Raw genomic sequence first — 26,004 nt, 5'->3', positions numbered from 1 at the left:
TGTAGCCTGCGGTTGGAGTTCGCACTGTAGATGTCGCCTGTAGATTGGGAGGCATACCAAAAGAACACAAATGTTACTTCCTGTAACTTGATAACAATTCTGATCTGATCTTATCAATGGTGATGTCACTAGATGCTTTTGATTCCTTCCCTTTATATCTCTCAATTTGAGGGAGAGGTCACACCTCTTCATCATGTATGCCCTTTGGCAAGAGACATACCCTTTCACCATTAGCACCCTTTGAAAGAGTGTAACTCTTCATTATTTCTACCATTTGAAAGGGACACAACCTTTCATAATCAGATCTGCACTTATTATTTAAATCAAATCTGCACTTCTCATCACCAAATTATCCCCCCTCTCAAATAAGGTTTCCTTCTCCCTTTTATATATCATTGTTGAGGGAGTCACAACTTTTCCTTTCATGTCTTTTGACTTTTCATTAACTTAATTAATTTTTTATTAATCATATTTAATTATATCATTTTATATTTTATTTTTATTATTATAATTTATTATTATCATTTATTATTAAATTATATTTCAAAGTGGGGATATTATTATCATTTATTATTAAATTCTATTTCAAAGTGGGGATATTACAGCACCATGTCTAGGTGAGGACATGACATGAAATGAAATGAAATGAATTTCAATTGAGTCTGGGCGCCATTTGCATTTGAATTTGGTGGAGCAAGAAGTTATAAATAAGAGCCTTGGGCTCTCATTTTGGGTATCTTGAAAAATTGCATCATTATGTTGCCGGTTTGGCAATTGAAATCTAAGCTTCGAAGTGAGCCCTCCTAGCTAAGTGCAGTTTCGTACTTGCAAGACAGTACCTAGCTGTTTTACTTGTCCTTTTAGATTTGCGAGTTTGTTGAAGTGTGGAATCGCTGGTTTTGCTGTAGTTCGAGTTTTGGTGTGTTTCCAGGCTGTTGGGGAAGTCGTGGCTAAAGCATATTTTTAGGCTTAAGTCTCCGTGTGACCTCCTACTGCTTCTGGCTCCTTGGTTTTCGATGTCCTAGGCGATTCTTCCTGTAAGTTTGCATTGGTTTTCGTGGTGTATTGGAATTTATCTTGCAAATTGAACTTTTGCTTTGGTACGCCCTATGTTGGAGGTGCTTTGGGTTGTGTGTCTTGGGTTTGGGGCATTGTTAGTTGTTGTTTATCTATTCTATCCTTATCGCCTTCTTTGTATCTTTCATTTGCATCTAGTTTGGGGGTTTTCCGTTGAGTATAGAGAAAGATATGAGTGATTTGGTGGGTTTTCAGCTTGCTATCATAAAATTACAGATTTCCAGAAGTTGTGTTTGGGAGTGCCTTTCGTAGTGTGAGTAGGTTAGTTGTTTTGGGAGTGATTTGGGGTGTTTTTGGGTGAGTTTGGAGAGAGAATTTCTTAGTTTCTTGAAGTTGCTGGTCTGCGTATTATTGATCCTAGGATTTCATAAATTCATGTTGAAGGATCTTTTGGGAGTTAGTAATTGATTAAAAAAATTTATCAGCATTGGACAACATTACTTCTCTATTCTATCTCTCTATTTTATATTGTAAGGTTAAGTAGTAGTACTACTAACCATTTCTGGATTGTAAGCATTCCCACTGGAAAGTGGAAGAGGTTGGCTTGCCGCCTATATTTTTCTATTTGTTACTCAATCCTGCCGCTGCATAAGCGGTTGAGTGATATCTGTTTGTAATGGTCCTCCTGCTGCATAAGCAATTGAGTGATGTTTGTTGTAATGATCCTCCCGCTGCATAAGCGGTTGAGTTTTGAGCTTGTTTGGTGTGTTCAGTCCTCCCGCTAAAACATTGCGGTTGAGTGATTCGTGTTCTGGGAGTGTTGTTCTCTTGGCTAGTTTACTGCCAAGCTTCTTGATTCACCCGCTGGATAAGCGGAAGGGGCTGGCTTACCGCCCATTGTTGTACTCAGCACTTCAGCAAATTATTACTAATGATCCCCTCCTACTGTATGCTCTCACCCTCCCAGTCTGGGTTCTCGGTGATCAAAAGGTGTAGGGTTCCCTTCAGTTGTTTGGATTTCATTATTCTAACCCTAACGGGTGATTGGTGTGATTGTAATCTTGCTATTGAAAAATAAAAAAAAATTAAGGGGAATATTACACATGCATTCATAATACATGAAAGATTATTATATTATTGGCCTAGTTTTAATTCATCTATGAGGGGATAGGTTGGTGTGTGTAGGGAAAGGCGAGTAAACCCATCACAAGTGATGGTGAGCCCAAGATGGGTAGGGACATGGTCCCGGGCCTTGAGGGAGCCTTTTTGTAGTTGGTGTCAGCACCCTATGACAGTAAATCCCCATCCCTCATTAGGATTAGGAAAGAGAATTGAGATAGGACTGAATATAATAAATGTCAAATGTATTGCTAATAATAATTCATGCATTAGGTTTAGAAATGTAAATTGAAACCACAATAATGTATTGAAGACTAAAAAGATGACTGACTTCTATTATAACAGTGCTAAATTGAATACTGAGTTGTTACAAGTTTTATGGCCACTTTCATACTAAGGCCAACTTTGTACCAAGGCCACAAATCGATTATGCTCATACTTTGGTGCCCTCTCAGCAATATGAACATTACTGGCCGACCGCACCTATGAAAAATGCTAGGAAATGGATTTAAGGGGCAGGGATTAAATAAGACAAGGAGCAGCAATCTTATTAAGGCAGTGCTAAGACAAAATCTCATTTGCCACATGTTCGACCAATATTAGGAAAGTAAAAAATAAATTAAATAAAACCTGGCCGACTTCTCTAATAGGCACCCAAGTTAAAAGCTTATTAATAAGGATCAAATCGCCCAAGTTTTTTTTTTGTTCGGTAATTCATAAGAGGAAGAGATTCATTATGAGAAGGCAGTGGTTATATTCTAAAAGGTGTAGTAATTTCTTAATAGACGTGTCTATTACAAAGAGTGGTATTAGAGCGGGTTTGCAGGTTCAAATCCCCTCAGGTAATACTAAGGGGGAGATTGTTGGAACATGTTAAAAATCCCCTTAAGATTTGTGACATAGTTTAACAGCTTCCTGTGAGATCCTTAACTGAAATGATAGTGGTTTCTTGAATAGGTGTACCTATTGGGAAAAATAGCCAGCTCAACTCGGAATAAAACTATCCAATAAGCACTACTATTTAAGTTTTTCAAGCTCTTATCACATCTAATGTTTCTGGCCCAATATGCTCCTCACAGAAGCTCATTGAACTCACCAACTGTTTTAGTTCTGAATTTCCCTATTGGACTAAACAAAACAAATCTTAACATCCGCAACATTAACACCTCAGTTGAAATTTGATTTATTAATATAGAGATTAATTTACTCCACAAATTACACTTTGAACTCAGTAAATGAAAGTTGAAACCATACAAAATGCGAACCCCATAAGTTCTATGAAACAAAGAAATGGTTAGAATTTTCCCTTAAAATCATTCTTAAGTTTTTGTGCAAACCTGATAGAGTGGGTCTGATGAAATTTTTTGCAGAAGTTCCCATCTTGTCATCAGCATTCAGAATATTCTCATCAACTCTATGTGACAGAATTTTCTTCTGAAAGTCCAGAGATCCATTAAAGCAGTCAAAGAAAGCATCCATTGCAGAAGGTGAAGGAGTTATAGGGGTCATATTAAGTTTATCTTTTCCTTCCTGCCAGCCTGTTGATGAATATTCTTGCTTTTCCATACTTCTGTCCCAAAATTCTTCCTTTTTAAGTATTAAAGCATCTTCTGCCATAACACCTCGCAGCTCATCTCTCACCTCCTAGACATAAACATATCAGCACACTTGTTAAGGATAATACACACATATCACGTCAAAGAAATTTTCATTGCATTTAAGGTCATATGTAATCATATACATGCTAGCACACTTTTAAAGATGATACATACATATCATGCCATAGAAAGTTTCACTGCATTTGAGTTCAATATGTAATTATAGAAAAGGTAGGTAATCATACATTAAGAAAGTCAATCACATGCATCATTGTAGAAATGGGAGCACACTCAAAAGGGAGTTCCTGCATAGACAGAAAAATATGTTCATTGTGATTCTTGGGTGCATATATCTACTAATGATTGTACCTGAACAGTTAAAAAAAACTAAATAGAAAAGACAATGTTGTAATCCAATGAACTACGCACAGAAGATGAGTCAGTCTCTCCATTTCCAAAACAGAACAATCCCCTTGGAGTTGCTGATGCAATAGGATCAAATGCATCCAGGAATTTATCCATTGAAAGTCTTATCCTGTAGAAGAAAAAAAAAAATGAGTTGAACATTGTGTTACATAAAAAATAAAGCTCTGCATACATCATATCAGGGTTGTAATATTTAAAAAGAAAGAGCAGATATATCAAATAAAACGTGCAATTTTTTTCTGGCCAACTGTTATTTGTGGATAGATATACTTAAATCACAAAAAACTGCAGATTCATGGTAGAATTATCTCAAAATAACAGAAATTTGTCACCCTAAAATAATAGCAGGTTTCATCTTCTTAAAACAGGAAATCTTGTCTTTTCAAAGGATTTAATTCATATAGTTCAAACATCAGAGATTACAGTGTGAACAGTGGTAATTTGTAGTAAAACACAACAGCAAACAGTGATGGTTTCGTTCTTTCTTAGCATATTTGGAGCTATCTTTGGTATATTCTTAACAAAGGTGACTGGCAAGACTCAACATAGCCTTGAATATTCAAAACAGCAGCTTTTAAGGACAAAATAATTGGAATTTCATTGTGAAAATTCATATTTCAGCCAAAAGGGAGCACTGTTTTGGTACAAGAAAGATGCGTGTTGATCCAACAAAGAGGGACAGAAAGTAGCCAAAGCATAAAGACGAGAAAGACTCTTACCAAAATAGAAAATAAATTGCAGTATCATTTCTAACCCATACAGGCACCTTTTGTGTCAGAATACCCTTGGGTCACATGAATGTCCAATTATTCTATTTTGTGTTTGAATAAGTTGTCCTTGCTTGCTTTGTGTTAAATGGGCCACTACATAACGTAAAAATTGTTGGCTAAGCACCTTGATCTCATCAATATTGAGATGCTTTGCAAGAGAAACATGAAGCTCCCTTTTGCAATTGCAATGAACACCTGAAGGCATAAAAATGGATATGTGGATCAATGTATTAATATGTTTTCATCATGGTTGCATTGCTCCATATATCCAAGAAGAAAAAGAAACTAGCTCTATATGTAGATTAATATGAAACAACTTGAGCTATTAAACCACATGGTTTTGCAGTTGATACTTATTCAGTTTTGTCAGTCTTATCTGTTGGACAACATCGCAAATGCTTTGTGATTTTTGTAAATATAATGCTGGTGGCGAGATAAACATCTACAATTTTCACAACTATTTGCTGAGTTTTTACAACTATTTGCCTAAAAACTCGTTGGGGATTTTTTGAAAAAATCCATGTTTGTTGCCAAAAACTCACTATAAACTCGTCTAACTCAGTAATCTTTGGTTTTCTCACCATAATTTATATTGTTAAAAAATTTATATGATTTTTGAAACATTTTTGTAAACAAAAAGAGGAACAAATAATTTTTCTTGTAAGTGATAGAATTTTGAAAATGGCTGCCCCTCGACCTCATCAGGGTGTTGCCCCCAGCCCGTACAAGGGGTGCTGCCCCTTGACCCCTTTGGGGCCCATGAAAGGCACTGCCCCTCAACCCTGTTGGGGACATTGTCCCCATATCCCTATGAGGGGCACTACCCCTCAATCCCACTGGGATCTATGATACGTATTTTAACTCTAATTTAAATTTATGTATTCAAAATCATCCATTACCCGCTTGTCCACAATAAGCTGACTATCCACATGATAAGATCTCTTGGCATTGGATGTAGATACATTCTGCATTTAATCATGAGCTTCCCACTCTACTTTTCCTTTATAGGAAACTCTCTCCATGTCCTTAGCTGCCATTAGCATAGGTACAGCATTGGTCATACCATGAAGTAAAATCTCCTTGCCATCATGATAGAATTTCACTTCCATGGTTCTGAAATTATGTGAGAATTCTCTAAGGGAATGGAATCATTATACCCCTCAAACCATATATATTTCACCCATGCCTACTACATAGAAGTCATTAGTGATTGAACGGGTACCGAATGAAATGTTTAATTCCCTTATCCACCTAGTGCATGGTACAGCTAATCCATTCACCATAGTAATATTGAATCCCTGAAAGCCCTGTGTTGGTGGTCATTTCTATGTTATGAAACTCTCATGAATGAAGTTTTGGGTTAACCCACTTTCCAATAATACTATCACACTGTGTCCTTTTACCATTCCTTAGGTTCTAAAAGGATGATACCAAGGTGCACCTAATAGTGTAGCAAGGGTACTATTGGGAATCTTTTCCTGTTTAGTAATTTCTGCATTTCCCAACTCTTTGCATTCTTCCACTTCTTCCTCATTGGATAATACTTTAATATAGTGCACCTGTCCCCTTGGAAGACACCTATGGCTTGGTTCCCAAGGCTCCTTACATGTGAAGCAAAGCTTCTTTCTACAAAGTTCATTCCTTGTTTCAATTTCCTTGGTGAATTTAAAAGATTCTTTGTTTTGATAACATTGTTGCAATGGATTATTTTGCTGCCCAAAATTAGTGGTTTTTTTCTGTCCATAATTCTTTGTCAAAGGGTATCCATTAGGTGCCGATTTTGCTTGCCCAAAAGGTGTTGATCCCTGTTGTCCTATAGGCTGAAATCTGCTCCTATTAGCTGAAGTTTCAAGATTCAAAGCCCTCTCGATGGTCTCGGGTAGAGATATAGGATTGAAGGCTCAAACTAATCCTTTGAGAGGTTCAGTTAAGCTCTTAAGAAATAAAAGCACCATCCTCCTCTTGGAAACATTAAGTACCAAAACTAAAAGTCTCTGAAAATCAGGCACATAGGAATCAACTGCAAATCTAAGATGAAATAGCTCTCGAAAGTGTGGATTTTTGGATCAATTTTGTTAAATTCTCGATTAACTTGTCACTAAACTCTGCATACGAATGAATGTGGTAGTGCCCCAAAATGATCAGTTTGTGGTACCACCACACCAATGGTACACCCTCGAGATGAAGAGTGGTGAATTTGATGGCCTTGTCCTTCATCATGGGTTGCAAAGATAAAGATGTGATCCAACTTTTGAATCTAGGAGTGTGCAGCACACTTGTTTGATCTATCAAATGTGGGAAAGGTCGACTTTCTCAATGCATGTTTGAGATCTTGTTGATTTGATTGTTGTCTTGTCTCTTCTCTATGACAACCCTTGTTTTTCTTCAAGCTCATACAATTTGTGAGTGTCATGGCTTCCTTTGTTTCAAGTGGTAGGAGTCTATATTACATGTAACTAGCTTGTATGTCATCAACAATGGAAGTCTGAATTTTTGACTCAACTAGTACCTCCTCCCTACGAATAAAATTAGTTTGGAGAGGCCTCGAGGTAAATCTAGTAACTGGCCTTTGGGTGACTTGGTGAATGTTTACTTCTAATGAGCTAATTTCAATGTTGTGTGTTCTCAACAAGTTCTTATTCTACATAGTCACGACCAACTATTCTATCATATCTATTAACCTTTAATTTCCTTGGACAAGCCTCTCAAACAGGACTTGATCTTGATCCCTATCAATTTGTCCCATCACCTCCTTATCTTTTCGAGATACCTTTGTGTCCTACTGACTTACAATGATTTCTGCCTAATTCCAATCTTCCCTCCTTTCATTGTAATAAAATCTCAATTCCTTGTTAATGAATGCATGCTCACATTGGGGGGAGTGGGGGTGAATCAGTAAAGATAACTTTTACTTTTCAAACTAACAACCACAATAATATCAATTGCACAATATCAAATCGCATAGAATCTAACAATTATGCAGCACAAGAACACATGATTTATGTAGAAACCCTAACAAGAGAAAACCATGACAAAATATTTCTTATATAAATGCTTCTCTTACAACTTTGTAGGCACAAACCCATAGGAGACACTAATCCACTCTTAAATGATTTGTAGGCACCAACCCACAGAAGACTCTAATCCACTCTTAAATGATTTTGTAGACACCAACCCACTTGAGACACCAATCCCACACAACTAAGCAACAACTCAACAAGAGACACCAATCTTTTTTGGTAGAAGGCACCAACCCCAATCACAACAAAGCCTTTGTCTTTCTCAAAAACCGCTCTCACCAATCTGCACAAATCTTCCTTGAAATCTGATATAAAGCACCTTGAAAGGTTTGCCTTAAATCTCCTTCAAAATCTTCTACAAGTCCTTCCAAAGTATGCTCATAAGATCTTCATACATCTGCCCATAAGGGCATCTGTAATATCCCCTTTTACATGGTCTAAAAATATAATTAAATAATTAAAATTATGTTTTAATTATTTAATAAGGTCATTGATTCCTAAGTTTTAAGTGACCACTTTTTATGTTAATGAGGGCCACTTTATTATTTTCCAGCTAAAGTGAGAAATTAACAAGAAAGGGAAATATGAATAGAGAGGGAAGCTGAAAGGATGAATTCAGAGTTTCCCAGAAGGTCATAAAAGAGCAGTGAGAAGCTAAATGGAGATTCGTGTTGAGTTTATTCTCCTTCTTGATTGAAACCTTCATGGTTCACGAGATTTGAACTTATTCCATCTCAGCCTCTTGAGGATGCAAACCCGCTTGGGAAGATCCGTTTTAGGGGTGAAAGATTCCTTCCTAGCTGATGATTGGCGAAGTCACATTAAATTTCACATCAGTTTTTACTGTTGGAGTTAGGTGAAATTTGTGAGGTCTTTGTTGAAGAAAAATTTCCAGATTTTAAAAATTTGAACATTGAAAACTTCTGCAAATTCAAGAGTAAGAGCTGAACATGGATAATAAGGTGCACAATGATTATTTTCTGATTGCAACAAACTCTATTTTAGATTGGTATATGTAATTTTTTGAGTATTGTTATCTACAAATCAATTCAGTTTATCATCCATCCTTGGCAAATCTGAAACTGTTTGACAAAATTATTGAGAAGAGAGGGAAAAGTTTGGGAAGATTTCTTAGGGGATCTTACAGTGGTATCAAAGCTGGTTTTCTTGCTAGCCTGTGAAGTTTCACGAGTCATAGATGTGTGCAACCTTGGTTGCCTGATTTCTCATTTGGGTTTAAAGATTGTTTCTAAAAATTGTGAAGTCTTCATAGAAAAAAAAATTCAAAGTTTATCAAGTAGACATGGACAAGAGTATTTAGGTGTGGCAATATTTTGGATCAATTTTTTTGGAGATGTATTTTGGAGATTGGAAGGTTATCTTATAAAAGATCCTTTTGAATTCTGCCACTTCATTTCTTCTTTCCAACAGAGACATGAATGAAAGCGAGAATTCTATTTGTATGTGTCACTATATTGTTATAGGTGGAACCATATTATTGTTCAGGAATTCTTTCCTAATGTGAAGACAAGCAAAGACAAACAAACTCAGATGCATATCATTCACGGTGACATGAATAGATCATTTTGAGCAAATTGAGATGGGATGGTGATATGAATTTTCAAATCAGAAATCATTTTGATAACTTGGCAAGGGCTAAAGAAATTGACCGCTTCACATTCTTTTGATTTTGGTGATTCCTTATAATTTGATGGATGCTTTTCAGCATGAGAATTTATATCGAGCAACACTCCTTCCATGGGCATTGGACAACCTCCGTCACCCATTGTGCCATCACCCGTTGCTCATCCAGCTTGGTGAGATTCAAAAGATGGTCCTTCAGGCTCTTGGTGTCTCGGAGATGGTTCTCCACAGCTATTCACAGACTGGGCACAATGTATTCTGCCAAAACCACCGCCTCTTGCCCGTACATGAGTTGGAATGGAGTGTGTCTTGCTGTCACCTTATACGTAGTGTGGTATGCCCACAATACGGCCAGGAGTCTTTCTTCCCAGTCTTCCTCCTCAACACTGCATGACTTATATATGATAGAAATGAGGACTTTGTGGACTTGACATGACCATTGTCTCGAGGGTAGTACGGGCTAGAGAGGTTGTGAAATATTTTGAACTCTGTCGTCATGGCTTGAATGACATGGTTCACAAAATGCACACCTCGATCAACTGTGATTTGGATAGGAATTTTGAACCGTGTCACAATCTGTTCATAGATGAACCTTGTCGTACAAATGGCAGTATTGTCCGGATCTACTTTGGTCTTTGCCCATTTCGTGAGGTACTTTGTTGCCACTACAATGTACTTGCAACGATGCATATGGCTCATCTTTAGTGGTCCAATGAAGTCAAGGCCCCACCTTTCGAACAAAATTTGTATCTGCAAAGGGAATAACAACATTAAGTCCCATTTTAGTGGCTTGCCAACTCTTTGACAAGTGTTGCACCCCACCACCCACTCGTGGGCGTCTATGTGCAGTGTCAACCACCACAGTCCCGCCAACAGTATTTTATGTGCAATGGCATTTGGTCCCATGTGGCCTCTTGCCAACCCTTCGTGAGACTCCTTCAACACTCTTGTATCAGGCACCTCCACAATACTTGGTTTGGACCCATCTTGCGCAACAACCTGTTAATTAGTTGGAAGGTTTTACTCTTAAGGGCTGGTTTCCTTCTTTCACTCAGTGGCACATCCCTCGAGAAGGTGGAAGTGGACAAGTACTCCTCGATATTCTTATACCATGGCGGCAATGCAACATTTTGGAATAGGTGAGCAGTGGGAAAGTCCTCATTCACCCTACCAAGTGGCTCCCCCAACTTAATCCACAACAACTGGTCAGCAATTACATGACTCTTCCCTGGCTGCACAATGATGGTAAAGGTGAATTCCTGCAACAGTAGCCACCACTTGCTCACCCTCCCTTGGATGATGGGCTTGTTTACAAGGTACATCAATACCTAATGGTCCACATAGAACGTGAAGGGCGTTGCCACTAGGTAGTGGCAAAACTTCTATACAGAGTACACCACACCGTCTCCCTCTTCGTCGTACGGTAATTTCTTTCGGCTTTGGAAATCAAGTGGCTCGCAAAGAAAACTGGATGGTCCAATCCCTGTACGCCCACTTGTACCAATGTGGCCCCAATTGCATAATTGGCGGCATCCACGTGCACATGAAATTCTTTGTCCCAATCCGGGTATGCTAGGATCGGTGCACTCACCAAATTGGACTTTAAGTCATTGAATGCCTTCTCCTATTCATTTGCCCAAATGAACAGTTCTCCCTTTCGTGTCAACATGTCTAGTGGGTATGAAATTTGTGCATAGTTCTTTATGAACCGCTAGTAGTAGCCTACATGCCTGAGGAATGACTTTACTCTAGTTATGTTCTCCAGGGCTTCCATTTGAATAATGACCCCTACCTTGTCAAGGTTTGTCTTCAGCCCCCTCCTTCCATACTATGTGCCCAAGCAATTTCCCCTACAGTTGTGTTCTTCTTGTCTTCAGGTTGTGGATGCATTCCTTGATAGAATGTCCCAATACTTGACAGAAGTCGTAAAACAACTTCTTGGGGCAGCTTGTTTTTGTGTGACCTACTTTACAATCGATGTACCACATTTCCTTATTCTCCTTAAGGTTCTCCTTTTTAGCCTTCAATTCCTTCATCATTCTCAGGCTCAGCATATCCCATCAGAGGGCTTGTACTGTTTTAGTTTTATCGTCGCTGCTGCTCTCCATACCGTCATCATAACTGGCTTTCTTCTTTCCTCGAGATGTTTTGTTTTCACTTTTGATGTCCATCGCTCGATTGTAAGCATCGTCGTATGACAATGGGGGTATCACCTTCATTTTCTTCGTCAACGAGGGGATCAACCCCTCAATGAACCATCGTTCATTCTACCCATCAGCCAGCGAGTTCTCCATTTTGCCCAACAACTCCTTGAGCCTACAATCGTAAGCTCATACATTTTCATTTTTCCCCTGCTCAGTGTTGTAGATTTCTGCCACAGTTTCAATTTCATCCCTTAACAACTTAAACTCTTTCTGGAATGCCTTCTTTAATTTTTCCCAGGATTCTATATGTTTGTCATCCAATTCGATGATCCAATCAATGGCCACTCTCTGCAGTGTGGCAGGGAATGCCCTTAGCCAATAATCTTTATCTTCTTGACCGCTAGCCAACCAAATGGTCTCACATGTCTTACAATGTCATAGTGGATCCTTCAATCCATTCCTTGAGAACTTTGGGAACTTCCGCCTTTCCACACTCGGACTTGCTGGGGGAATCACCATCATTCTATGTGGATATGTATCATGTGCAGTGAACCTGACGAGATTGCTTCGCTCTCGACCACATTCTGATGCTTCTCTTGCACTCTCGGCCATGTAGGAGCCCTCTACATGGCCACTGTCGGCATCCTCGACACCTCAGCTATCTTCCTCATTTCTAGGTTCCCTCCTCCTTGAGCTCTTAGGCTTAGGCTCCCCTATTCTCAGTTCTTCTCTTATGGATAGAATCTCAATGTGGTGCAAATTGTGTTCAAAAATCTTGGCAACGTCGCTTTGGAGGTCCCTTCATTGTCTTCTTCATTACGTACCGACTGTATGGACGGGTTACTTTCTGTGGAGTCAATCCCTTCATCCAACACTGAGTGTATGGATTGATTATCTGCCTAGTCCGCGAGATCCTTGTTTACTTTGTCTGAGAGTGGTATCCTCCCACTCAGTCCACATGTGTGGTCTCTGTCTCTCTGGCCTGTGGCTTCAACTGACACTTTTTCTCTTGCTCCTTGTTGGACTTTGGGACTCCTCAACTATTCTCCGTAATTGCTACCATTTGTCACTTTGTTCCTTGATGTTGAGAGATCTTATCACTGACTCCTCTCTCCTCCTAAGTGTTTGCAATGCGTTTCCTTTCTTTGGTTGTAGGGGCATTAATTGCCAAGGGTACGACATCTACTCGTATCCCTCTCTTCTTCCTATGGTTTCTCTCTTCGTACCATTGCAGTATTTGTTCCCAACACTACTCTTATTTTTTGTCCTCACGTAGGTCCTAGAGGGCAATGAGGTTACGTGCCAACAACCTTGGTAGTCTAGAAAGGAGATGATCGATGATGCCATTCACAATCAGGGCGTCTTGTACAATGCTCTCAGGGATCTTGTTTTCATGAGCCTCCCGTCGAACGTATTGGTTGACGGACACCTCCCACAAGTACACCAAGTCCCGTGTCAACTCGTCCTGCCTTGAATCATCTTCTTCCTCAGATGAGTTTGGTGATTCAATTGGTTGGCCCATTACTCCACCATCATGCCTTCTGCCATTCTCGATCACACTTAGATCTCTAGGTTTGAATAGGCAGCAGTGCCAAAATGTTTACTCCCGAAGGGAACGTGTTCGATTACGTAGAGTAAATAGAATATAGAAACAAAAGCATACCAATTAACAATACTCTAACACAACATATGGCAGAAAGATATATTCTTTATTATCAAAGTGTAATGTCTATAATCATATTATATATTTCTCGATACAACAATGAGAGTGTCATGTCCCCACCATGTCACTAGATCGAAACAAGTAAATGGATATGACATACCCATGAGAAAGCTCCTTGTGTTATCTTTATAAATAATAAACAACATTCAAAGCCCATGATTAAAGAGCAAGTATAGGGTTGACTCGAGTGAGACAAGCAACTTTATTTAAGGAATGATATAATGTCCCCTTCTCGGCAGTAATTAGTGCAGTTGACCGTTAGCCTATTCCGGAGACTCGTAGGCTAGTCGGAAGCATAAATTAGGGTTTCCTACCTCTGGGAGGATATTTTTGCATTTTCGAAGGCTTGCATGTTGGAGTTTTTCAGTTTGGGTTTTGGATTCCTTTTGGGTTTTCAGAAAGCTTTGCAATGAGGGTACATGCATAGCGAGTAATGGAGTTTGACTGACTTGCTATTTTTAGTAAGTGGAGGCAGAACCAGCTGAGTTCTCTGGGTTTTTCTGGGTTTTCTAAGAGCTCTGCAATGGTATAACATGCAAACCAATCTGAAGTCCTTTCCGGGACTTACTATTTTTAGTAAGTTCGACAGTTGCTCAAAATGTGGAGAAAATCTATTTGGAAACAATTACTATTTTTAGCAGTATCCTATTTATAGTAAGTACTATTTTTGGTAGTGCTATTTTTAGCAGTGGTCGACAGCTTAGCTCAGTGTCTATTTCCGAAAATGCAGTTTAGTACCTTGGCCTCAGTTCATTTTGGCAGAATTCAACATTTGGAAGAGGAAGTATTTTTTATCCATGGCCTAGGCGAAATTTGTTTGACTTCTAGGGATCGACTTGGTGTTAGGGATTAAATTATAACTCAATACAAATGGGTGATTTCCCAAGTATATTGCCTTAGTTGTATTTTTATTTTTGAAGTCATATTTGAGCGCCCACTTAATACATTATTTTATGTCTTATACTTATCAAAAATGGCGACTTATGGTGAAAATGAATTGGGCGAACTTGTGCAAGGCAATGAAATGAAACGCAACGCCAAATGTGGGTGAAATGGAATGGCATTTGGTTTGGGTGCATTTGGAGAGCATTTGAATTTGAATTTGGCTGGCAAAAAAGTTATAAATACAGGCCTTAGGCTCTCATTTTGGTATCTATTAAAATTTGTATAACGAAGTGCTGCCCGAATGGTGCCAGATTTGTGCTTCGAAGTTGTGAGCTTCCTAGCCTATGTCAAGTTCGTGCTTGAGATATAGCACCTAGCTGTGGAGAGATGTCATGTCCCCTCCTTGATCGTTATTTATAATCTAAATGAAACAATTATTATTATAAACTAATATAATCAACAAATGATTATTTGAAATTATTAATATTTAATTATTAAATATTATTATTAATATTTATTAATATTTAATTATTAAAAATTATTATTATTATTCACAAATTAATATTGAAAATTATTATACAAAAATTATTTAGTAATATGTGAATCACATTTTATTATTAATAGAATTTAATATTGTTAATACAATTAATATTACTAATGCCCTCACAATTAATTTTGACAATTCCTTGTGTTACGAGTATGACACTTTTTGGTATGGCCTCACAACCTCGGAATGTGTAATGTACCCAACTTAACCTTACACATTTGATAAATTAATCAACCTTATTTAATCTATTAATCATATTGAATTTCCTATCATATTGAGTTATTTGATTATTTGATTATTGACTGATTATATTCGAATTAGTTCATGTACAATTAACTATGATTTGTTAATATCGATTATGAAACCGATTGCAATAATTATCAATTATTATTTCATGATCGATTTAGTTTAGTATCGGTTCTACATAACCGATCCTATTTGTCTTCGGTTTGCTTATAAAACAATGTGTTGTTAATCGGTTTGTAACCGATTAAGGTTATAGAAAGACACCTATTGTTTTCGCATAGAGTCACGACTTTATGAAATGCTATCGGCTGTTGAATATTAGGAATATACTTTCCCTTTGGAGAGGAAGAAAGAGAGTGACTTAAAAACATACCGGGTGCCTGGGGTTATGATTATGATAGGGAATCTTGACTAGATATAAGTATAGTCATCACTGCAAAGCCATTGGGGAAATACGAAATCACCAACATTAAGCATTCAAACTCTATATAGGGAGAAGACGTCACAGGTATGTCTCACCCGCCCCAAGGAAAATATAGAAACTACTGTATCACAATGCAATAAGATCCATATTTTGAATCAGTAACTAGAATAGACATAATATGATATATATATATATATATATATACACACACATACAGATTTCTCAAGCATATAAATCTGATGATAATCTGTTATTAAATATACAGTAAGATACAGCATGTCTAGGATTAGATAATATGAAATAAATCGCAGCATAGATTTGGCAAGCAATTTCTAACGAATTCGTATTCAATCAAACTGAAATGATAATCATAAGATATAAGGATAAGGTAAATTATGAATTGATACATTGCTACAGGTTATTGATAAATCGGGACTAAACATAATGACCCGTTTAATATTAATATCAGTGAACAAGAATAATGATTTACATTCATATGAATTTTCTTAATATATGAGTCCGAAAATGTCTTTAGGCAGAATTCAATAATCATATTAATATGGACAGCAAACAATGGTAGACCAGATCTGACATGTGTCAGATATGTCTGCCTTTACTAGCACTATATATATAAATATATATGATTAATAAGCAATGGTAGTATTAAGGATTCATACAAAGGGTAATAAGCTAATACATAATAAATGTTTATATATATATATATATATATATATAAAGATGTTTGATTAAAAGAAATAATAATATAAGATCAATAAGAATTAGAAAGAACTCTTAGTAAATAGTCAATAACAAGAATAACAAGATTAATTGTCTAATGAGGATCGTCTAATGAGGAAAATACATAAGTACTTGTTAATAACCAATAAATTGAAAGATATCACTGTCTGACTTTATGTTTAGTCTCTCAATCAACCAATATTAGTATATTGAGATAGATTAATTATGTTAATCAGGTAGGGGACATTACAAATTAATTAGTAAATTAATAAATATTATTAAATCACCAAAACAAAGTATTTATTAATTAGTTGATAATAATAAGTATTTATTAATTAAAAGGCGTAAATGATTTATATATCAAAAATAGGATTAATTATTTAGTATGGTAAGATAGCTAGTACTTGATAGACTACAAAAAGGGTAGAACATCCTAGGTTGGATTCATGTTAAGATAGTTTTGTCTCTTAATCGATTTAGTTAAGTTATAAATATATTGGAAATTGATTAATTACGGTTAAAACTTATGTTAACCAATTAGGGGACATTACAAGAGACTATTTCTCACTCAGGGGAATAGATAGAGCATATTGAGAATGGTTTGCATCAGTTGGTTTTCTGTTTTGTGCGAGTTTTTGTGTGTTTCCTGGTTGCTGGATGGCGTCATGGCAGAAGCATATTTTCACTCCTAGGTCTCTGTGTGGGCTCCTGGTGATTCTGGGTATTGGCTCTAAATATTTCTATGCATTAGGCGATGTTATTTGTAAGTTTTCAGCTTCTAATCTCGGGTCTTCAATTTTATAATGCAGATTGTACCTTTCAGTTTAGACGTACTTCTCTAGGGTGTGCATTGGGAAGTGTGTTGTTGGTTGGAGGTCATGTTGATGTTGTCTTTCAGTTCGTATTTGGTTGCTTAAGATATATTGTCAATTAGGGTGTGCTGTGGGGTGATTTGAGTGATTTTTGAGTGAGATAGGAGCATTTTGGTGTGGATTGGTGTTGCTGGTTATGCATTTCCAGCCTGCTGTCTTATATATCAGATTTTCGAAAGTTGGATTTTGGGTGTGTTTTTGAGAGTGTGAGTTGATTCGGTTGTTAGAAGATGTTTGGTGGTCTCGTTGTAGCTGCCAGCTCTTAATCAACACTTGGTTGTTGAATTCTATATTCATTGTAATGCTGGTTAATAGTACTAACCATAGTTGAACTACTCGTGACTCGGCTCGACTCGCCAAGCCCCTGGCAAAAAAACTAGGGGAAAACTCTACAAAAACTCGGAAAAACTCGGCAACTTAAAAACATGCTTAAACTTAGTAAAAAATGCATTTTTTTGCAAAATTTAATGGGAAGATGCATCCAATGAGTCAATAAATGATAAAACAAAAGAAACAAGCTGATTCTAGATATATTTAAATGCAAAGTGTCTACAAAATCGCATCCTCATGAGGAATGCTGATGCCTGGAAGCCTGGAATAGTAAATTACTAAATAGTTTTCGTAAAAACAAAAGTAAATACATCATTACAAATTACAATTACAACTTCCTCTTCCCAGCTCTAGCAAAAATTTAGGGAGAGGTAGAACTAGAGGGTCTAGACTGTCTAGTCGTATAAGTCTGCTGTGGGCGTGACTGTGCCTCCTCGCTCAGTATGGCTGATTGAGACTCATCCTCCATCCTGGATGAAGCTATGTCTCCACCTGCTTCTGGCACTGGCAATGAATCCTCATCCTCATCGTCATCCTCCTCAATGTCATCTAGCCTGAAACCAAATCCACCCCCCTCCTCCATAGCCCGCCTCTCCAAATTAGTGATGTCAGTGTCGGAAAACAATGGAGGTTGCTCCTATGATGTCCAATCACTGTAAGGATCTATATCATCCAAGTCAATTGGACCACCTTCTAGTTCCTCTACCTTCCTTACGCGCAATCGAAGATTATATTGCACGTAGACAAGGTCATTGAGCCGTTTCTGCGCTAACTTGCTCCTCTTCTTCGTGTGGATTGCTTCAAACAAGCTCCAATTGCGCTCACAATTGGATGAACTGCAAGGCTGACATAAGACTCTGAGGGCAAATTTTTTGAGATGTGGGGTGTTTCCACCCCAATTTTGCCACCAAGCATTTGCAAAATAAATAAAATGGAAAAGTTAGAAAGAAAAGAGAAAAGAGAAAACATAATTTATCAATCATTTTAGTCTTTAGATCCCAAAATCCAAATGGCAAATGTTATACCTGGGGTTTGAGTGGTTCTTCCTCTCCTAGCCAGCTCTGAAGAGAATAGCTTACCCCTTCCTCCCTCATAATTTTGGAGCTCAGTCACAATGAGGTCTCTCTCCTCAACATCAGGTACCATCCTCTCAATGTATGTACTGAGGCCCTCCATGACTTCTCCATTCGAATCTGAGTAAGAACCCCCAAACCTAAAACAAGGGTTGAGGAAGTACCCTGCTGGATGAATGGGTTGGTGGAGCTGATTGTTCCACCTCCTATCAACAATTTCCCAAATGGGATCAAATTTGAGCCTATCCTCGTTGTAGTAATTTTTGATAGACTCCTTGGCCCTATCCATGGCCTCATAAAGATATCCCATTGGGGTTTTATCCCCATCCACCAAGCGAAGAACTCGAACGAAGGGCTCTGACACCTACAATTGAAAAATACAAATTACAAAAAGATCAAAATTTAAATAATGAAGTTACAAATTAGTAATGAGAGACTTGAATGAATCAAGAATAACTAAAATTTAAAAATTAAAGTTTTGAAGTAACAACCTTCACAATCTCTGCAACCCTTTGTGCAAATTGGTTGTCGAAGACTATGCATGCGACAGCCTTTCCTTCAGGCTTCTTTGAATAAGGTGAGTTAAGCCATTCTCCACTCACAAACATTTGTTTCAAAGAAGTCAATGCAACAAGAAAGCTTTGCAACTTCAAGAAAATCGTTGCAAACCTTGTGACACCAGCTCTCACCAAATCTTTCCCTTGGGTGTGCTATCTCATCAAATTTAGGACCCAAGGGTGATTGTATATATATTTGGTGATCCTCCTTGCATCTTCCACAACTGGAGTCACCCACTCAAGTTTTCCTATGTCGTCCAAAAGAAGGTCAAGGACATGTGTTGCACAAGGTGTCCAAAAAAGAGTGGGGTGCCTCTCTTGGAGGATTCTTCCTGCAAAAGAAGAATTTATTCTTAAGAAATATGCAACCAAGTAAAACAAAGGCACAACAAATGAAAATATTGCTAATGCCTAAAGGTGATAATTTAAAAGGATTCTACCTGCTGACACATATGCTGTTGCATTATCTGTGATGATTTGCACCACATTCTCTACCCCCACCTTCATGACGACATGCTCCAACATTCCAGCCAATGTTTCTGCATTTTTCACCTTGCTGGAGGCATCAACAGATTTCAAGAACACTACATTCTCCTTGCAAGCAACCAAAAAATTGATGATGGTGTGGTTCTTGCCATCTGTCCACCCATTAGAAACAATGGTGCAGCCATAATTTGCCCATTGAATTTTTTGATCCTCCATCACTTCTCTTGCCCTAGCAACTGCATTTGTGAGCAACCTGTAAGTGCAAAGTGAAATTAGGTCTTAGTACACAATTTTGATTTAATAAACAAGAAATCTAAAAAATAATTAAAAATGAAATCAAGTGGACTATGTAGTAATTTACTAACCTCCCACTCAAATCCCTGGGAGAAGGGGCATTGTACGCCTTTCCTGAAACTGTCATAGCAGTCACCAAATTCAGCCAATAAGCATTCTTCGCCACATTGAATGCAATGTTGTTGAAGTACCAAAAATCAGCTACTGCAATGTCAGTTTTCTCATGTACCTCCTTATTCCATCCAGTGGCCTCTAATGATGGTTGTGCTCCAGGTGTGTTCCCGGGCACAAAATAATCACCTATGGACCCTGATCGTGGTGATGGAAGTGGAACAGTGCCAGGTACTCTACTAGAGGAAGCAGAAGCAATGGGCGAGGTGATGGTGAGTTTGCAGATACGTTAGCCACGCCGAGAGCCCACTATGCCCTCAAGTGCTTCTTGTTCCTCTTCAAGGTCAACAGAAACACCTTGAGATTTAGCTATGGTTGATCTCATGGCTAGCTTTGCTCTCTCCCTTTGCAATTTCTTCTCTTCCCTAGCTGCAAGTAGGGCATTCATTGTCTTTTATTTCTTCATTGGTCCTAGGGCATGCTCTAGCATCATGCCTATCTATTCCTGCAAGGTGGTATTTGAGGCGGTTGATGCCTCCATGAAGTATTTTCTCACACTTTATGCATATAACTGACCCAGGATCGGGTCTCTCATAGGCATACCTCCATGCCCCATCTCTAGCACCTCTAGGACGGGTGCCTATATATCCAGATGGGCATGGATCTAGTGGCCATTGCTCCCTTGCCATGATTAATGCTTACTTAACCTACACATACAAAGTGAAAAAAAAAATTAACATTTTAGTTAAACAATTTAGCAAACTATCTACATTAGTTTAAATAAATTTAGACATCATTCAAAGTTTTGTTTTTTAAAAAGTAGGGTTTGAATATTTTTTTGAAAACTAGATTCTTCAAAAAAATTGTGAAATTTCAACAAAACTTGTCAAATCTAGTGTTAAATCTTGTGCAAATAACTTGGAAATGATTTAGACTACCTAAGAATCATTTCTAATCAATTTAAATGCAACAAAAAATAAACAAATTGTTTTAAAAAAGCATAGAAAAAAAATTAAAAAACTTACCTGGGAATCTGATTTTCCCTTCAAATCCCCTTCAAATCCACTTGGAATCACTCAAAAATCCCTCCAAATCACCTTCCAAGTCACTCCAAGTCAACTTCCCCTTACTCAGCCCAAAACCCAATCAGAAAACAAAAAATGAAATAGTTTTTTGCCGTTTTCGATTAAGGCAAACAGGCTGGCGAGTTTTTGTCACGGACTCGCCGAGTTTTTGCCAAAGTTTTTGGCAAAAACTCGGCAAGTTTTCTGGCGAGTAGAAGTCACATCTACTCGCCAGGCTCAAAAACTCGGCGAGTTTTCGAAACTCGCCGACTTTTCGGCGAGTGTGTCATCTATGGTACTAACAACAACATTTTGGCTTTCTGCTGTCCCACTGCATAAGTGGAAGAGGCTAGCCTAGCCGCCTATCTTAGATTAGTAATATTTCTCAAATTCTGAAATCTCGGTAATGAATTGTAAAGCTCGTCAGTAGTACTAACAGCTATCCTCTCAAATTTCTCATTTGTTCCCACTGCACAAGTGGAAGAGGTTGGCTTGCGGCCTATATCTTATTTTGTATTACTGTCATCCTGCTACATAAGTGGTAGAGTTGATTGTTAATTCATTCCTAGTCCTCCCGTTGGATAAGTGGTTGAGTGACTGTTATTTCAGTTTCTTGGATTGTCCTTGGCTGGTTTACTGCCAGGTGATTTCTTCAGTATTTTTGTCACCCGTTGTATAAGCGGAAGGGGTTGGCTTGCCGCCCAAGCATTATAATATTTCTAGTTATTTGACTCTCACGATTCCCTCAACACCGTATGCTCTCACCTTCCCATATTGGGCACTTGGTGATCAGAAAGTGGAAGGGTTACAATTTCAGCATTATTGTATTTTGATTTCCTGACCTTAACGGGTTCTTGTTGTGATTGTAACTGGAAATAAGTTGAAAAAAATTATGGTGATATTAAAAACGACAAAAAGTTTCAATATAGCAATCAAAGAAAGGAAATATATCATTGATCTCCATGTAATTCAGATTACTATGTTGTCATCAATGTCATTAATCAGCGATCAAGATGATTGTCCTCATACAAAGCTAGTCAAATATAGCAAGTCAAAGACAATACTTAGAAACAGTGATACTTATGTTTATAAATGATAATCCATGGGCTGCGATTACACAAGCTAAATAAGTAGCAACTTCAATGAAGATTAATGCAGTGACTTTACTATGGAGCATAGTGACAAAGTATTAAGGGAGCAATAAGATTTATAAGTTAAAGAGCAGTAAGAAAACAATTCTAATACATTAACAAATTTATGGATGGTGCCATGTAGCTTTAGTTCAAATCAAATAATATGCTTGATGGAGATTCATCGCATTATCAAAGGAAAACAAAGGTCGACTTCTATCACATCTACGATGATACAAGATGAGCCCACGTATGGGGACTTTGCAGCATCGTAAGAATGTGGAAATGTTTTCGTGGTAAACAACCGACTAAGACAAGACCGGTTCTATAATGAGCAACAAATTGTATCAATAAGCGGAGACAATTGAAGACAATGTTTAACATAAATATAGTAGCAATGGTATTCCAGCAATAGAATTAGAAGCAATTACAAGGTTCGAATCGAAGAACAAACATTCATCAAGGAATACGACCTGTTGAGACAAGTCAGCAATATAAATTAAACAAGTCAGATATGACTTAGTCAAAAGAGGAAAAACGACTTAATTGAAGACATTAATATTACCATGTTAAGGCTGTCATTCATATACAACGATCATTATGTTTCTAAAGATGGTGAGTTCCCCCGATAATAGACGATCAACTTCATATGCTGGGTGACTTCCTCCTTAATGAAACTAAAGACAACGAATTATGAAAGATCCCTAAATAGGTCTTTTGCTGCCCTGTTTGGTTTTTAATTTAATAAACTATATTTTGGAGCCTTTTTGGTGTTCTTAGAGACTAGACAGAAGATGCAGAAGAGTTTGTTTCTTTTGTGTTGTTTTTTGGTGATGGGGTTTGCAACATGTGACAAGAAACAACATAAAAATGAAATCTAATCAAGAGATCAGCTTCTGATTTTTTATATGACAGCAGATTACAATCATCTAGAAGTGAAATAACATTCACATGTACAAGCAGAAAACATACCAAGGATCCAGTGCTAGGGTTTGAGGCTGGTTTGCTAACCAGAAAATGGATACAAGCTGAGAAGGATGGTGTAGGAGCAGATCAGTGGATCCAATCTACTTGTTCTGCCATAAGATGAATTACCAATAACAAATTGGGCAAGAACCCAATTACCAGCTGGAAATCCAACCTTTGCCAGGCAAAATTATACAATTTTGACCTTCTTTTCCCACTGTTTTGCTCACCGTGATCAAAAATCTAGTCAGTTGACTGTGATTTCTTCCACACTACCCTTTCTAATCCCAACAATGAGATCAAGCACATAGACCAAGGAAACCACGTAACTCAGATATGTTCTTGGGTGGTGGCCAATCAACAATGGCCTGTATCTTCTCTTGATGCACCTTAACCCCATCTACACCAATCACATGACCCAAATATAAGATTTCAGATAACCCAAAATCACACTTTGACAATTTGGCATATAGTGATGATGATTCCATGATACTCAAGACCTCCTCAAGATGTAACAAGTGTTCTTCCCAAGATATGCTATAAATCAAGATGTCATCAAAGAACACCAAAACAAACTTGCATAGCTGCCTGTTGAACAGCTGGTTCATACAAGACTGAAAAGTGGCAGGAGCATTAGTGAGGCCGAATGGCATCACCAAGAACTCGTAATGACCATAGTGGCATCTAAAAGCAGTCTTCTGAATCTCCGACTCTCTCACCTTAATCTGATGGTACCTTGAACGAAGATCTATCTTCAAGAAGTACACTGCCCCATGTAACTCATCTAACAACTCTGTAATACGGGGAATGCGGTATCTGTTTTTAATGGTCTTCTTGTTCAATGCACGGTAGTCAATGCACATTCTCAGAGTGCCATCTTTCTTCTTCACAAGAACAACTGAAGAAGCAAATGGACTAGAACTGGTTCTAATAAACCCCATATCCAGAAGTTCCCTGATGGTCTTCTCAATCTCATCCTTATAAGCCTTGGGATGCCTCTAAGGTGTGGTCATAACTGGTTTAGCATCCTCAAGCTCGATGACATGCTCAAAACCTCTATCAGGGGGTACACAAGATGGAATGTCTCCAAACACCACTCCATGCTCATCTAAGATAGTCTGAATATCAATGTGCAAAGTCCTCTCATCCTTCACTGGTGACTTCCTAGATGATACAAAGCATTGAGTAGCCCAAATAATATCCTGTTATCTGAAAATAGTTTCCATTCTATGAGAAGAAACCACCTTAGGAACTCCATCCGAACATGCCCTCAGAATGGTCTTCTTACCACCCTTCATGAACTCAAACTGCATCTTACGATGATCAATAATGTACCTGCCAATACCCTGCAGCCACTGTGTACCCAAAACTACATCATAGTCCTCCAACCGTAAGACATGGAAGTCATCAATCAGGGTGTAGTCCTTCATCTGTATCCGCAATTGTGGCACTCTCTTAGTGCAACCTAAGATAGCTCCATCCGCTACCTTCACTCCAAAACCAGAAAACTCCTCTGGGGTAATACCATACCTGTCAATCAACTCTTCACTGATGAAGTTGTGTGTAGCACCAGTATCAACTAGACACACAACACGCTGCCCTTGAATAGTACCCTTACGTCTGAAAGCATCAAACTTAGGGTATCCTGAAAGCGCAGCCACAACAACATCAGCCATATCAGTACCCTCTTGAACATCTAACTCAATCTGAGGTGTCTTCTGATCATCATACTCATTATCTGGATCTGAATCAGCAACATGGTCCTCATCACCATCTAAATGGACCTCAATAAGATGGACCTTTCCCTTTCCACTGCATCGGTGACCAGGTTCCCAAGGCTCCTTGCAAGTAAAACATAGTTTCTTCCTTCTTAACTCATTCCTAGACTCCGGATCAAATTTTGGGGCAAAAGTATTGCCTTGCTGAAACTGAAAAGTCTTTTGAAAAGGTTTGGAGTTCTTGGTGAAGTTTTTGTTTTGCTGGAAAGTGGATGGGGGAGTAGTGTCAAGATCTAAGGTAAGCTGAATGGCCTCCTGTAATGTCTCAAGCCTTAAAGCCTTAACCAGTCCCCTGAGTCTCTCCTGTAGACCCTCAATAAACAACATAACCACTCTCCTATCAGGCATCTCAGGAACCATCATTGCTATCCGCTGAAACTCATTAATATAAGTTTTTACATGTCCTGACTGCCTAAGTAGAGCTAAGTCCCTGTAATACAGTTCTATATCCTTCCTGTCAAACCTGGCAATCAGTCTCTCGGTGAACTTAGTATAAGAGTGAATAAGGGTATTGTTTTGCGTAACCAAACCATGGTGCCACCAGTCATACGCAACTCCCTCCAAGTGTAAAACAACAAACTGTATAGCCTCATCCTCAGTCATGGGATTCAGGGATAAATAGATGTCCAATTTGTGGACCCAAGCTCGTGCACTGGTAGAACCAACACCATCAAATGTGGGCATAGAGAGCTTACCAGTAGCTCTCTTCAGATCATTATTCCACTGTTGTCTGGGCCACCTGTCATTCTGACCTCGGTTAGCATCCCTACGCTGCATACAGTACTGATGTAAGGGAAAGGCATCCCTAACATGCTGCGATAAAAGTGCCCACTCATCACTGGCTGCCATGACAGTGTCCTGGAAGGTGACTCCATTATGAGGCTCAGCCAACGGTGGTACATCTCTAGGGGTGAACCGTGGGAGCATAGGCCTATCCGCTGTCCTAGTATGGGTCTTGTCCCTCCGTGGTGAGATGGATGCATTACTTAGGGAAGATGGAATTCTACTATTGCCCCTACTTCCTGCAGCTGATACTGTCCTG

General features: G+C 38.3%; 2 protein-coding genes across 10 annotated transcripts in view; both read right to left on the bottom strand.

Annotated features, from left to right (window-relative positions):
- LOC131067769 (uncharacterized) overlaps positions 1-26,004 on the bottom strand; it is a 290,039-nt gene that overhangs the window by 27,929 nt on the left and 236,106 nt on the right. For all 9 annotated transcript variants that reach the window (XM_058002912.1, XM_058002916.1, XM_058002917.1 and 6 more), the window contains 3 exons: positions 4,164-4,269; positions 3,980-4,039; positions 3,474-3,780 (listed from right to left, as the gene is read on the bottom strand). In XM_058002912.1, the coding sequence (XP_057858895.1) occupies positions 3,474-3,780; positions 3,980-4,039; positions 4,164-4,269 (473 nt within the window). The remainder of the gene's footprint in view (positions 1-3,473; positions 3,781-3,979; positions 4,040-4,163; positions 4,270-26,004) is intronic.
- Positions 18,535-20,763, bottom strand: LOC131067771 (uncharacterized). The gene is made up of 4 exons (XM_058002923.2): positions 19,985-20,763; positions 19,574-19,872; positions 19,068-19,465; positions 18,535-18,940 (listed from the first exon to the last, which is right to left on the bottom strand). The coding sequence occupies exons 1-3, from the start codon at positions 20,038-20,040 to the stop codon at positions 19,287-19,289; spliced, it is 534 nt and encodes a 177-aa protein (XP_057858906.2). The 5' UTR covers positions 20,041-20,763; the 3' UTR covers positions 18,535-18,940; positions 19,068-19,286.

The sequence above is a fragment of the Cryptomeria japonica genome, chromosome 5 (genome assembly GCF_030272615.1).
Source record: "Cryptomeria japonica chromosome 5, Sugi_1.0, whole genome shotgun sequence".
Taxonomy (NCBI): domain Eukaryota; kingdom Viridiplantae; phylum Streptophyta; class Pinopsida; order Cupressales; family Cupressaceae; genus Cryptomeria; species Cryptomeria japonica.
This window is presented reverse-complemented; position numbering and strand designations above follow the sequence as displayed.